Source organism: Salvelinus fontinalis, chromosome 27 (assembly GCF_029448725.1).
Source record: "Salvelinus fontinalis isolate EN_2023a chromosome 27, ASM2944872v1, whole genome shotgun sequence".
NCBI lineage: Eukaryota > Metazoa > Chordata > Actinopteri > Salmoniformes > Salmonidae > Salvelinus > Salvelinus fontinalis.
Genome location: NC_074691.1, coordinates 6,671,622 through 6,686,133, shown reverse-complemented (window position 1 = coordinate 6,686,133; position 14,512 = coordinate 6,671,622). Strand labels below are relative to the sequence as shown.

The following is a 14,512-nucleotide window of genomic DNA, read 5'->3' as shown; positions in this document are numbered from 1 at the left end:
GCCATTTGGGACGCATCCATGATCTGAGAATGATTGAAGTCTTGTGAGAGGAGCCATAGTGGAGTATTTGATGGATCTCCCCACCAAGCCAAGAATAACAGGATCTGGGGCTGTTCTTACTAACCCCTAGGACCAGTCGCTCTGTCCTCTTACTCAGTCTTGCAGACAGAGGTAAAGTTCTTCATGGTAAGGTTGCCTAAGAATATGGATCATCAGTACTAATGGATGTTTTAAGCATATTGACCAGAGTGCTGAAGGTAAGATATTAGTGATGTGGGAAAAATTGATACAGCAGTATAATTTTTTACGATATCGATTTATATGACAGTGTTGATTCAAAAAATTTAATAAAAAAAGTTTATTTATTTCACTAAGATGTTACCGTTAAAGGGGCAATCTGCAGTTGCTACATCCATTTTTTTAGACCTTTAAATTGATGATATATACCAGTTGATTCTTGAAGGATATAACTTAGATGCCTATGAGCTTAGTTCAACTGTCCTACCCCATCAGAACCCAAAATATAAGCTTGTTGTTGTCTTTGTAAACTAGGTATTATAAACAAACACTATATAATTTTGATATCATGGATGGTCAGTCCTTGTATCCATAACTGTCCATGAGTTTGAGAATGGTTACATTTCTCTAGCCCCATCCCTCAGTGTTCTACCAAAATAGTGGCTTAGAGACTGCTTTTGTTATTGTTTGAACTGCAGATTTCCACTTTAAAAATGGTGAGCTAATATGTTTTGAGTGCTTATCTCCATGACTGATCAAACTCATTTTCTCTACAGGAGAAATATAGTGACCAATGTTTGGAACAGTGAATTGCATTTAAATTGCCATATCGAATCGTAATACATATAGAATCTAGGGCTGTTCCCAGACCAAAATGTTGTCTGTTCTTTCAACCAATCAATTGGTCGAAATTGTACCATTTTCTATATATATATATAGACACACCCTATGTGTTTTAATAAAATCAACTATATGCACTGAGCTTGATGCTTTAAGTGCACTGTTTGAATAAATTATTAAGACACACAAATGACTCGAGGGAGCCAGAGATCAAGATAACCCCAAGGGAAAAAACTGTTCCTGACCCTCCTGCTCCTGCTGGCCTTCACAGATTTTGCCATTATGCTGGTAATAGGCTACACCAGGGGTCGGAAAGCTTTTTCATGGGGAGTGCTAATGTAACAGATGTGAAATGGCTAGCTAGTTAGCGGTGGTGCGCGCTAATAGCCTTTCAAACGGTGACGTCACCTGCTCTGAGACCTTGAAGTAGTGGTTCCCCTTGCTCTGCAAGGGCCGAGGCTTTTGTGGAGCGATGGGTAACGATGCTTCGTGGGTGACTGTTGTTGATGTGTGCAGAAGGTCCCTGGTTCGCGCCCGGGTCGGGGAGAGGGGACGGACTAAAGTAATACTGTTACACTAACATGACAATTTATCCGTTTTTTTTTCACATACACAATTTATCTTACAATAATTTCTAACCGATCTAACCGATCTGCATGCCAGTTCTGATTTTCATATACACATTTTCGTGGAACATTTCAATTATAATAATGTATTTTTGTTCTATTGCCAACTAGGTAAAAAATAGCCTACATAAAGCCAACAAATAAAAACATTGTAGGTAGAGAATATATCATGATTTAATAAATATAGGCCTTAATCACATTGGCTACACATGGAGGTTTGTTCATGTTCTTTCAATCACATTCATCTCTCTACTCGAACTTGAAACATATCAACTATTAAACTGCAAGTTCATATCAACTATCAACTGGGTCCGGCCCTCAGGTCGCTCTAGCAAACTTGAAACATTGTATCAACTATTCTGGGCCCTCAGTTTACCCCTGCAGTGAGCTCCAGACAGACACCGCTGTATTTGCAGAACTTCACAAGGGATAAGAAAGTAGCGTGATCAGGTATTTTATGACGTTTTCACTGCATGATATTTTCCCCTTTCACACCGAGGCTTGGTGGTTATAAGGGAGAGAGCTGGTAATAATTGTCAAATACATTGAGGAGCTATTGTATATCATTCTCAATGGATGTAAAAACAGACTTGGCTTACTTGCTGTTTGAGGTGAAGAAAAAATACTTTGAGAAGCTCCACAGCTCATTAGCAGTGGTGAGTTAAGACAATCAGAAATACTATCCGACATCCCCAAACGTATACATTTGCGTTCAGGCCAGGTAGCCTAAGCGTACTTCCATGCGTAATCAGTTGCGCGTCTTTACTCAACATTGACAGGAGCGCTCCAAACAAAAGACAATTAATAAATTGACAACAAGTATATGGAATGAAATAAACCAAAACTTGTTTCTTACAAGTGTAGCATAGGTTGTGAGCTCTGCAAACAACATGTCCACTCCGACAATGAAAACGGTAAACGACTGTATGCATTAACAGAAATGACTGTAACCAAACAAACATTGTAGATGAGAAAATACGATAATTAACGGTAAATGTATTACTGGTGATATATGTAAAGAGGAATTGATAGTCACTAACAATAAAAGTTATAATAATAATTCACACAATTAAGTTATGAAACAATGGATGTGCACAAACTGGCCTGAGAGAGACGCGCCTTGTGCAGAGTGATGGGCCGAGCCATCCCCTGCGGCCTCCGCAATGGATTAGTCCACCAGATGCATCATAGTCTTGCATTCCGGCGGATATCATTCATTTTCAATGGAGCAGTCCACAACACTACGTTGGGGGTGCCTCACTAGGCTGCGTTCTCTATACCACATGCATTCAATATTTTCAACTTGTGTGTTGCTTTACCGTGCGGTGGTACAAACGGAAGTACACACAGACTCCCAACTACCTAGCTTTTAGAGAGTTGAAAAGCGAAGTACATGTGCCTCAGGTGCATAAAATGCGGGCTAGACATTCGACAAAACGCATGCATCTGGTGGACATCGGGCATGACATATTTCTGATAAATTTGCGACCGCAAACTAAATAAAATCTCCGTCAACTAACAGCATATCGACCAAACAATAGACCAGTCGACTAAATTGGGTCAGCCCTAATAGAATCGCAATACAAATCGTATCTGCATCTAAGCATCGTGATAATATCGTTATCGGGGGCATCCTGGTAACTCCCAACCCTACAAGATATGGAGTGTACTATTTGCATTAGAACTGAATACACAGCAGACAGCCAGTGACTGTTGTTGTAGGAGGCCATTCCATTTGAATGGAAAAATGCATATAAGGCCATAACATATTTATGGAAAGCGCCCAGTCCAGGGGGTGTACTTGTAGCCTACATAATGCTACCTCACGCTATAAACAGGAGATTGGCCTACAGTGCAGGAGCTTTTCTGGCTCACACAAGGCTTACTTTTACTTTAGATATTTTTTAAATTGCACAGAAGGTCATGCCCTTTGTATGGGAAAATTCACATAGCGCCATACCATTGCCACATGGACAGAATGTGCTACTAGATACCCAGACAGCAGCAGGCTTTGAGAAGAAAAGAAGGGAGCCTCTGTTCAAATCTATAAATAATGTGAAAATAAACATGAGGGCGTACCTTTCATTTCATGGCTTTGTCACAGATGCCAGTCGAGTAAGATGCTTGGAAATTGTTTTTCTTCTCAGCCCTAGGCCAGTAGATTTCAGTCAGTGGATCCATTCCAAATGGCCCCATATTCCCGATATCCTCCTGAGACCAGAAAAAAAAAATTGGGATACACTTTTCTTTTTTTTTTACATAAGTGTTTGGGGTGAAAAACAACATTTTACAAAGAAAAAAGTTAGAAAATATTGTTATTTATCTTTTATTGTATGTGCAAAATTGTCCTCTGTAGTGGTCATTAGGATGTAAACATGAAAACATTTACGTTAAAGCACAGAGTTTCTAAACCCAGAGGCGCAACATAGCTAGACTTCCGGGAACGCTTGCAGAACAGGCGAGACAGACGGGGTTTGAGAAGTCAATGAGAGAAGTGAACAATTCTTCTTAAGTTGTTCATTTTCTTAAACTAAAGGCACAACCTAGATTTGAACCAATGTCTTAAAAGTAGTTGAACATGTTATTACTCCAACCTCATGAAAGTGACACACTGACACGTTTTCATTTTCATCAAAAACAACTTTATATCGAAGGAGTGTGTGTAATTAATAATTAGACACACTTCTTTTCAAATTTTTATAATATATGCTCATTTTGATGGCAGACATTTTTTTTTAAGAACCAAGAAGATAACTTTGTCAAGGTCACACCCACACACATCTCACTGAATACTGTGGCTTATATGGCCTCAGAGATACTGACCAAGAACTGACGTTTAACTAGAGAAGACAAAAATTAAATGCTGGGTCTCAGGAGGATAAAATTGTGCACTACTTTTCACCAGAGCCCTATGGGGTGTGTTGAATTGTGCCACTGAAAAACAGGCTATTCATTTTCACTTTCCAGGAAGGCCATTACTCATTGGCCCTGGCCCTCTTGTTTTGTCACTTAATGAAGTCAGATACAAAGGACATGACAGTAGTGCTTTAATGTGATTGCACTAACCAACATCTGTTCATGAACAAAACACTGGGATTGGTATAATTGAGTTAGCTAATCAAATAATTACTGTCTGTGCGTGTCTGTTTGTGTGTGTGTGCGTGCATGTCTGTTTGTCCTAATAGCTTATTAGTTGTAAACATTCCACCCACTCAAATACAGAGAACACACTAAGAACAGCTACCAATTAGGCCTATGTGATTTTACATTCTTAAAACTTTCTTTTTATCTTCTCCCGTGCAGCTGTCCGTTCCTGGCGTCCAACCTGACCCCAGCCATCCCAGTGATCGGAGGGGTGTTGTTTCTCTTTGTGCTGGGGATGCTCTTCAGGGCCAGCTTCAGTGACCCGGGGGTCCTGCCCCGCGCCACGCCCGACGAGGCTGCCGACCTGGAGAGACAAATAGGTAACTATGGAGACAACCGTTTCCTGACGGTCCAGAGTCCAGGGGATGGTTTCCCAAATGGCACCCTATTCTCTATATAGTGTATGTGTGTAGTATACTACTTTTGACCAGAGGTGGGTTTTGGTCAAAAGTAGTCCAAGGTCCTGGTCAAAAGTAGTGCACTATGTAGGGAATAGGGTGCATTTTGGGACTTGGACCAGGCAGAACTCTGCACTCAGAGTCTCTGATGCTGTTTCTTCTCCTTGTTTGTGTTCAGCTAATGAGGCAGATAGATTTGAGGTCAATGTGAACTTCGCCCAACCACTGTCAAACGGGTTGGATCGAGCCAATCACATGTGGCCTCTAAACGCCTTTGGTGTCTGTGTTCACATGTGAGATGATAAAGTATTCAGTGTTGTTTATGTTTGGAGATGACATCAGCTTTGAGAGGCGCTTTGCCCTGAGCACCAATGGCATGTTGTTCAAACAGTCTGACTAAGGGCCTCGTTTTAGAGTGCAATCTCGAAAATATCTCATCAGAGTGTCAAATAGCACCATATTCTCTGTATAGTGTACTACCTTAGACCTTGGCTCATAGTGCTCTGGTTAAAAGTAGTGCAATATGTAGGGAATAGCGTGCCATTTGGAACGCAACCCTCTATCACAGGAGCAAGCCACTAGTTCCGTTTTGTTATGAGATGTCCAATCCAATGCGTACCAAGAAGAATCAGTCAGTGATTTTCAACGAGCGAAATCTGTGCTATACAGACAGAACAATCTGGATGTATTTTTGGAACTCTGTTTTTTTCCTGTCAATACAGCATTCCAGAACTGACTTGTCCATCACAAAATATCCAGTACTAAGAGAATGACCAAATTTGGGCGTTGTTTGCTCTGTTTATCTAACTCCAGCCTTCTCAGAGCAGGAGAGAAAGCGTCTCTCGTGGGTTGCGTCACAAATGGCCCCCTATTCCCCGTGTAGTGCACTACCATAGGGCTCCAGTCAAAAGTAGTGCACTATATAGGGATTGGGGTGCCATTTGGGACACGCGCCTATGTCTCACCACATCAACAGTGTTTTATACAGCCATTGAGGAAGGGTAGAAGTAATTCACTGTTATATTTACTTAATTCGGTTGTGGGCGGTCACAATGTGATGCATTAGAAATAGCATCCATACATCCTCTAGTAGAGGATCTGGAGGTTCAGTACTGTATAGTCAACTCTACAAACAACGAAAATGGTACTAATTGCCATCAAACTCATACCTCTAAACAATACCTAGAATTACATTTCGTTTATTAAACGTTGATGAAAAGGGATATTACAGGCCTGCACTGAAAAAGCGGTGAACTTTTGGAGAAGTAGTCTCGTCCTATTGTCTGTTTCACAACCTTCCCTAGCTCTTGCGACCTCTAGACTCCTTCAAAACGACGTTCTCCCCCTCTCGTTGTCTTTGTCGCTCCCTCTCTTCACGTCTCGCTCACAACAAATGCTTGCTTTCGAGCAGCTCAATACGTTTTCAATTCTAAGCTGCTTTATTTGCTGCCTCCCAAAACTCACTTGCAGTCAAACACATCCTTCTGTCTGGTATCTGCTTTATCTCTCTCTTGCACTGTGTGTGTATTTGTGTGTGTGTGTGTTTTTCTCCTCTCCTTTATATATATATAATCTCATCATTCCTGCACTGTCTTCCAGCAGAAGTCTTGTTGTTAAATGCATTCACAATCCTCTGTGTATAAGAACAGCATCTGAAGTGACAGCAAGTGATCTCCTTCCCTTTCCGCAATATACATAATGTATGCTCCGTTCCAACGCAACTGCCGTCACCACCACTGTCAATGTCTGGTTTTTCATGTACCCAAAGTCGTGGTTAAATATTTAGGCTAAATCTCAGTCCCACAGATGTTCGCCACATTGACGCATGGTGTTGCCTGAAACTTTGATCCAAAGTTACTTTACAGCCTCTTTAAAATCTTTATAGTTAACTTTATACACTCAGTTTATATTAAACAATAAACCAGTGGCACAGTGCGATGAAATGTTACAAGGAGACGCGCACAGTGTATGAAAATGGCACAGTGTATGAAAATCCTTGTCCAAGGAAGGCGGTGATGCTGAGTGATGGCAATGGAACCCTGTTTAAAGTATACTACTTTTTAAATGAAGCCATACAGAGATGGCTACATATTTTCAATTTCCCCCTCCAGGAAAAAGCAGAACAGATGTGTAAGTGATAAACGGAGATGTTCTGTACATTACCTTGGAAATAATGGACGACATAGGAGGATAAGGCAAAGCCAAGTAATAGAGATAATATATATAGTAATAATGAACTGTACTTCAAATCAAAGTTTATCTGTTACGTACTATACAACAGGTGTAGTAGCCCTTACAGTGAAATGCTTACTTACAGGCTCTAACCAATAGTGCAAAAAAGCTATTAGGTGAGCAATAGGTAAGTAAAGAAATAGAAACAACAGTAAAAAGACAGTGAAAAATAACAGTAGCGAGGCTATAAACAGTAGCGAGGCTATAACAGTAGCAAGGCTACATACAGACACCGGTTAGTCGGGCTGATTGAGGTAGTGTCACGATCGTGTGGCGGATTAACGGACCAAAATGCAGCTTTTGGAAAATAAGCCATCTTCTTTTATTATAACACGAAGATGAACACGACACGAAACACTTTAACAAAACTATACAAAACAACAAAACGACCGTGAAGCTACAAACGTTGTGCACATACAAACAGGCTACAAACGTTCTTACATAGACAATTACCCACAATCAATGAGAGCCTATGGCTACCCTAAATAAGGCTCCCAATCAGAGACAACCGAAATCAGCTGTCTCTAATTGGGAACTCATTCAGGTAACCATAGACTCTCCTAGATAACTAACCAACATAGACACCTCTAGACATATACACTCAACACAAAACCATCTACTACACCCCATAACCCCTTTACCAAATAAACACCCAAAACCAACAAAACATAAACATTCCCCATGTCACACCCTGACCTAACTAAAATAATAAAGAAAACAAAGAATAATAAGGCCAGGGCGTGACATAACCCCCCCCTTGAGGCGCGAACTCCGGGCGCACCATACACAGTCTAGGGGAGGGTCTGGGTGGGCTCCCCTCCACGGTGGCGGCTCCGGCTCTGGTCGTAGTCCCCACGTCACCACAGTACCTAACCACCTCCTAGGCTTCCTCCAAACGACCCCCCTCCACATTAACCCCATTGCATTAAAGGGGAGTTCCGGACTAAGGGACAGCTCCGGACTAAGGACCAGTACCAGGGTAAGGGGCAGTACCAGGGTCAGGGGCAGTACCAGGATAAGGGGCCCTACCAGGGTAAGGGGCAGCACCAGGGTAAGGGGCAGCACCAGGGTAAGGGGCAGCACCAGGGTAAGGGGCAGCACCAGGGTAAGGGGCAGCTCCAGGGTAAGGGGCAGCTCCGGACTGAGGAATGGCAGCTCCGGACTGAGGGACTGCAGCTCCGGACTGAGGGACTGCAGCTCCGGACTGAGGGACGGCCCATGGCTGGCTGACAGATCTGGCTGCTCATGGCTGGCTGACGGATCTGGCTGCTCATGGCTGGCTGACGGATCTGGCTGCTCATGGCTAGCTGACGGATCTGGCTGCTCATGGCTAGCTGACGGATCTGGCTGCTCATGGCTAGCTGACGGATCTGGCTGCTCATGGCTAGCTGACGGATCTGGCTGCTCATGGCTAGCTGACGGATCTGGCTGCTCATGGCTAGCTGACGGATCTGGCTGCTCATGGCTAGCTGACGGATCTGGCTGCTCATGGCTAGCTGACGGATCTGGCTGCTCATGGCTAGCTGACGGATCTGGCTGCTCATGGCTAGCTGACGGATCTGGCTGCTCATGGCTAGCTGACGGATCTGGCTGCTCATGGCTAGCTGACGGATCTGGCTGCTCATGGCTAGCTGACTGATCTGGCTGATCCTGTCTGGTTGGCGGCTCTGGCAGATCCTGTCTGGTTGGCGGCTCTGGCAGATCCTGTCTGGTTGGCGGCACTGGCAGATCCTGTCTGACGGACGGCTCTAGCGGCTCCTGTCTGGCTGGCGGCTCTAGCGGCTCCTGTCTGGCGGACGGCTCTAGCGGCTCCTGTCTGGCGGACGGCTCAGTGGGCTCATGGCAGACGGGCGGCTTTGCAGGCTCATGGCAGACGGGCGGCTTTGCAGGCTCATTGCAGACGGATGGCTCAGATGGCGCTAGGGAGACGGATGGCTCAGATGGCGCTGGGGAGACGGGCAGTTCAGTCATTGCTGTGCAGACGGCAGACTCCTGCCGGCTGAGGCGCACAGTAGGCCTGGTGCGTGGTGCCGGGACTGGTGGCACCGGGCTGGGGACACGCATCTCAGGGCTAGTGCGGGGAGCAGGAACAGGGCATACTGGACCCTGGGGACGCACATTAGGCCTAGTGCGTGGGGCCGGAACTGGTGGTACCGGACTGGGGACACGCATCTCAGGGCTAATGCGGGGAGCAGCAACAGGATGCACAGGACTCTGGAGACGCACAAGAGGCTTAGTGCGTGGTGCCGGAATTGGTGATACCGGGCTGGAGACACGCACCATAGGACGAGTGCGTGGAGGAGGAACAGGGCTCTGGAGACACACTGGAAGCCTGTTACGTGGTGTAGGCACTGGTGGCACTGAACTGGGGCGGGGAGGTGGCGCCGGAAATACCGGACCGTGCAGGCGTATTGGCTCCCTTGAGCATTGAGCCTGACCAACCTTACCTGGTTGAATGCTCCCCGTTGCCCGACCAGTGCGGGGAGGTGGAATAACCCGCACCGGGCTATGTAGGCGAACCGGGGACACCATGCGTAAGGCTGGTGCCATGTAAACCGGCCCGAGGAGACGCACTGGTGGCCAGATATGTAGGGCCGGCTTCATGACATCCGGCTCAATACTCAATCTAGCCCTGCCAGTGCGGGGAGGTGGAATAACCCGCACCGGGCTATGCACACGTACAGGAGACACCGTGCGCTCTACTGCGTAACACGGTGTCTGCCCGTACTCTCGCTCTCCACGGTAATTACAGGGAGTAGGCGCAGGTTTCCTACCTGACTTCGCCACTCTCCCTTTAAGCCCCCCCCAAAGAAATTTTTTGGGTTTTCCCACAGGCTTCCTACCGCTTCGTCGTGCTGCCTCCATTCGCCGGTATCCCTCCTCGCACTGCGCCAGAGAATCCCAGGCGGGCTCCGGCACTCTCCCTGGGTTGATCGCCCACCTGTCGATCTCCTCCCACGTAGTGTAACCCAGATCCTTTGTAGGTTCCTTTTCCTGCCTCCGAGCTAGCTCCTCATATCGCCGCCTCTCTGCTTTCGCTGCCTCCAGCTCAGCTTTGGGGCGGTTATATTCTCCTGGTACCTCCCGGTCTAAAATTTCCTCCCATGTCCATAAATCCTTGTATTGCTCCTGTTGCCGCTGGTCATGCCGCATGGTCCTAAGGTGGGTAATTCTGTCATGATCGTGTGGCGGATTAACGGACCAAAATGCAGCTTTTGGAAAATAAGCCATCTTCTTTTATTATAACACGAAGATGAACACGACACGAAACACTTTAACAAAACTATACAAAACAACCGTGAAGCTACAAACGTTGTGCACATACAAACAGGCTACAAACGTTCTTACATAGACAATTACCCACAATCAATGAGAGCCTATGGCTACCCTAAATAAGGCTCCCAATCAGAGACAACCGAAATCAGCTGTCTCTAATTGGGAACTCATTCAGGTAACCATAGACTCTCCTAGATAACTAACCAACATAGACACCTCTAGACATATACACTCAACACAAAACCATCTACTACACCCCATAACCCCTTTACCAAATAAACACCCAAAACCAACAAAACATAAACATTCCCCATGTCACACCCTGACCTAACTAAAATAATAAAGAAAACAAAGAATAATAAGGCCAGGGCGTGACAGGTAGTATGTAGATATGGTTAAAGTGTCTATGCATATAGGATGAACAGAGAGTAGCAGTAGCGTAAAGAGGGGTTGGCGGGTGGTGGGTGGCGGGACACAATGCAGATAGCCCGGTTAGCCAATATGCGGGAGCACTGGTTGGTCGGGCCAATTGAGGTAGTATGTACATATGTACATGAATGTATAGTTAAAGTGACTGTGCATATATGATAAACAGAGAGTAGCAGCAGCGTTAAAGAGGGGTTGGGGGGGCCACACAATGCAAATAGTCCGGGTAGCCAGTTGATTACCTGTTCAGAAGACTTATGGCTTGGAGGTAAAACTGTTGAGAAGACTTTTTGTCCTAGACTTGGCACTCCGGTACCGCTTGCCATGAGGTAGTAGAGAGAACAGTCTATGACTGGGGTGGCTGGGGTCTTTGACAATTTTTAGGGACTTCCTCTGACACCGCCTGGTGTAGAGGTCCTGGATGGCAGGCAGCTTAGCCTCAGTGATGTACTAGGCCGTACACACTACCCTCTGTAGTGCCTTGCGTTCGGAGGCAGAGCAGTTGCCATACCAGGCAGTGATGCAACCAGTCAGGATGCTCTCGATGTTGCAGCTGGAGAACCTTTTGAGAATCTTAGGACCCATGCCAAATCTTTTTAGTTTTCTGAGGGGGAATAGGCTTTGTCGTGCCCTCTTCACGACTGTCTTGGTGTGTTTGGACCATTCTAGTTTGTTGGTGATGTGGACACCAAGGAACTTGAAGCCCTCAACCTCCTCCACTACAGCCCCGTCGATGAGAATGGGGGCGTACTCGGTCCTCCTTTTCCTGTAGTCCACAATCATCTCCTTAGTCTTGGTTACGTTGAGGGATAGGTTGTTATTCTGGCACCACCCGGTCAGGTCTCTGATTCCTATAGGCTGTCTCGTCGTTGTCGGTGATCAGGCCTACCACTGTTGTGTCGTCTGCAAACTTAATGATGGTGTTGGAGTCGTGCCTGGCCATGCAGTCGTGGGTGAACAGGGAGTACAGGAGGGGACTGAGCACACACCCCTGGGGGGGCTCCAGTGTTGAAGATCAGCGTGGCGGATGTATTACTGCCTACCCTCACCACCTGGGGGCAGCCTGTCAGGAAGTCCAGAATCCAGTTGCAGAGGGAAGTGTTTAGTCCCAGGATCCTTAGCTTAGTGATGAGCTTTGAGGGTACTATGGTGTTGAATGCTGAGTTGTAGTCAATGAGTTGTAGCATTCTCACATAGGTGTTCCTTTTGTCCAGGTGGGAAAGGGCAGTGTGGAGTGCAAGATATTGCATCATCTGTGGATCTGTTTTTTGCGGTATGCAAATTGGAGTGGGTCTAGGGTTTCTGTGATAATGGTGTTGATGTGAGCCATTACCAGCCTTTCAAAGCACTTCATGGCTACGGACGTGAGTGCTAGAAGTCTGTAGTCATTTAGGCAGGTTGCCTTTGTCTTCTTGGGCACAGGGACTATGGTGGTCTGCTTGAAACATGTTGGTATTACAAACTCAATCAGGGACATGTTGAAAATGTCAGTGAAGACACCTGCCAGTTGGTCAGCACTTTCCCGGAGCACACGTCCTCAGCACTTGCCCGGAGCACACGTCCTGGTAATCCATCTGGCCCTGCAGCCTTGTGTATGTTGACCTGTTTAAAGGTCTTACTCACGTCAGCTATGGAGAGCGTGATCACACAGTCGTCCGGAACAGTTGATGCTCTCATGCATGCCTCAGTGTTGCTTGCCTCGAAGCGAGCATAGAAATGATTTAGCTCGTCTGGTAGGCTCCTGTCACTGGGCAGCTCGCGGCTGTGCTTCCCTTTGCAGTCTGTAATAGTTTGCAAGATCTGCCACATAAGAAGAGCATCGGAACCGGTGTAGTATGATTCAATCTTAGCCCTGTATTGACGCTTTGCCTGTTTGATGGTTCGTCGCAGGACATAGCAGGATTTCTTGTAAGCTTCCAGGTTAGAGTCCCGCACCTTGAAGCGGCAGCTCTGCCCTTTAGCTCAGTGCGAATGTTGCCTGTAATCCATGGCTTCTGGTTGTGGTATGTACGTATAGTCACTGTGGGGACGACGTCCTCGATGCACTTATTGATAAAGACAGTGACTGATGTGGTGTCGGAAGAATCCTGATGCCATCGGAAGAATCCCGGAACATGTTCCAGTCTGTGATAGCAAAACAGTCCTGTAATTTAGCATCTGCTTCATCTGAACACTTTTTTATAGACTGTCACTGGTGCTTCCTGCTTCAATTTTAGCTTGTAAGCAGGAATCAGGAGGATAGGGTTGTGGTCGGATTTACCAAATGGAGGGCGAGGGAGAGCTTTGTATGCGTCTCTGTGTGTGGAGTACAGGTGATCTATAATTTCTTTCCCCTCTGGTTGCACATTTAACATGTTGATAGAAATTTGGTAGAACTGATTTAAGTTTCCCTGCATTAAAGTCTCTGGCCACTAGGCGCGCCGCCTCTGGGTGAGTGGTTTCCTGTTTGCTTATTTCCTTATACACCTGACTGAGTCTTAGTGCCAGCATCTGTCTGTGGTGGTAAATAAACAGCTACGAAAAGTATAGCTGAATACTCTCTCGGCAAGTAGTGTGGGCTGCAATTTATCACAATATACTCTACTTCAGGCGAGCAAAATCTAGAGACTTCCTCAGATTTCGTGCACCAGCTGTTGTTTACAAATCTGCACAGACCGCCCCCCGTCGTCTTACCGGAGTGTGCTGTTCTATCTTGCCGGTGCAGCGTATATCCCGCTAGCTGAATATCCATGTCGTTATTCAGCCACGATTCCGTGAAACATAGGATATTACAGTTTTTGATGTCCCGTTGGTAGGATATTCGATATTCGATCGTACCTCGTCTAATTTATTGTCCAATGATTTGACGTTGGCGAGTAGTATTGACGGTAATGGCAGCTTTCCCACTCGCCTTCTGCGGGTCCTCACGAGGCATCCCGCTCTGTGTCCCCTGTACCTGCGTTTCTTCCTCTTGCAAATAACGGGGATGTTGGCCTTGTCGGTTGTTTGGAGAATGTCCTGTGTGTCTTGCTTGTTGAAGAAAAAGTCTTTGTCTAATCTGAGGTGAGTGATCGCTGTCCTGATATCCAGAAGCTCCTTTTTTGCCGTAAGATATGTTTGCAGAAACATTATGTACAAAATAAGTTACAAATAACGCAAAAAAATAAATAAATAGCACAATGGATTGGGCGCCCGTAAAACTGCTGCCATTTCTTCCGGCACCTTTTTATCAATTGATAACACTGTATTTACAAATATAAAGTGGGTAGTGGAATCAATAATTTATATTAGAACAGCATGTTTGTTCGAGACCCAATACTCGCCAGATTGTAACAGAGTGAAAAGTCAGTAGCTCGGGTAACTGGAGTTCTTGACGATCTTTCGGGCCTTCCTCAGTATTGGGCCGTCTGCACCATCCTCATGAGAGCCAGTTTCATCATAGGGCTTGGTTTTTGCGACTGCACTTTCAAAGTTATTGACATTTTCCGGATTGACTGATCTATATGTCTTAAAGTAATGATGGACTTTTGTCTCTCTTTGCTTATTTGAGCTGTTCTTGCCATAATATGGACT

The 14,512-nt window shown here is 45.7% G+C and overlaps 1 protein-coding gene across 2 annotated transcripts in view; it reads left to right on the top strand.

Annotated features, from left to right (window-relative positions):
* Nucleotides 1–14,512, top strand: part of LOC129824925 (palmitoyltransferase ZDHHC14-like) — a 45,712-nt gene that overhangs the window by 12,374 nt on the left and 18,826 nt on the right. For both annotated transcript variants that reach the window (XM_055884496.1, XM_055884495.1), the window contains exon 2: nt 4,788–4,948. In XM_055884496.1, the coding sequence (XP_055740471.1) occupies nt 4,788–4,948 (161 nt within the window). The remainder of the gene's footprint in view (nt 1–4,787; nt 4,949–14,512) is intronic.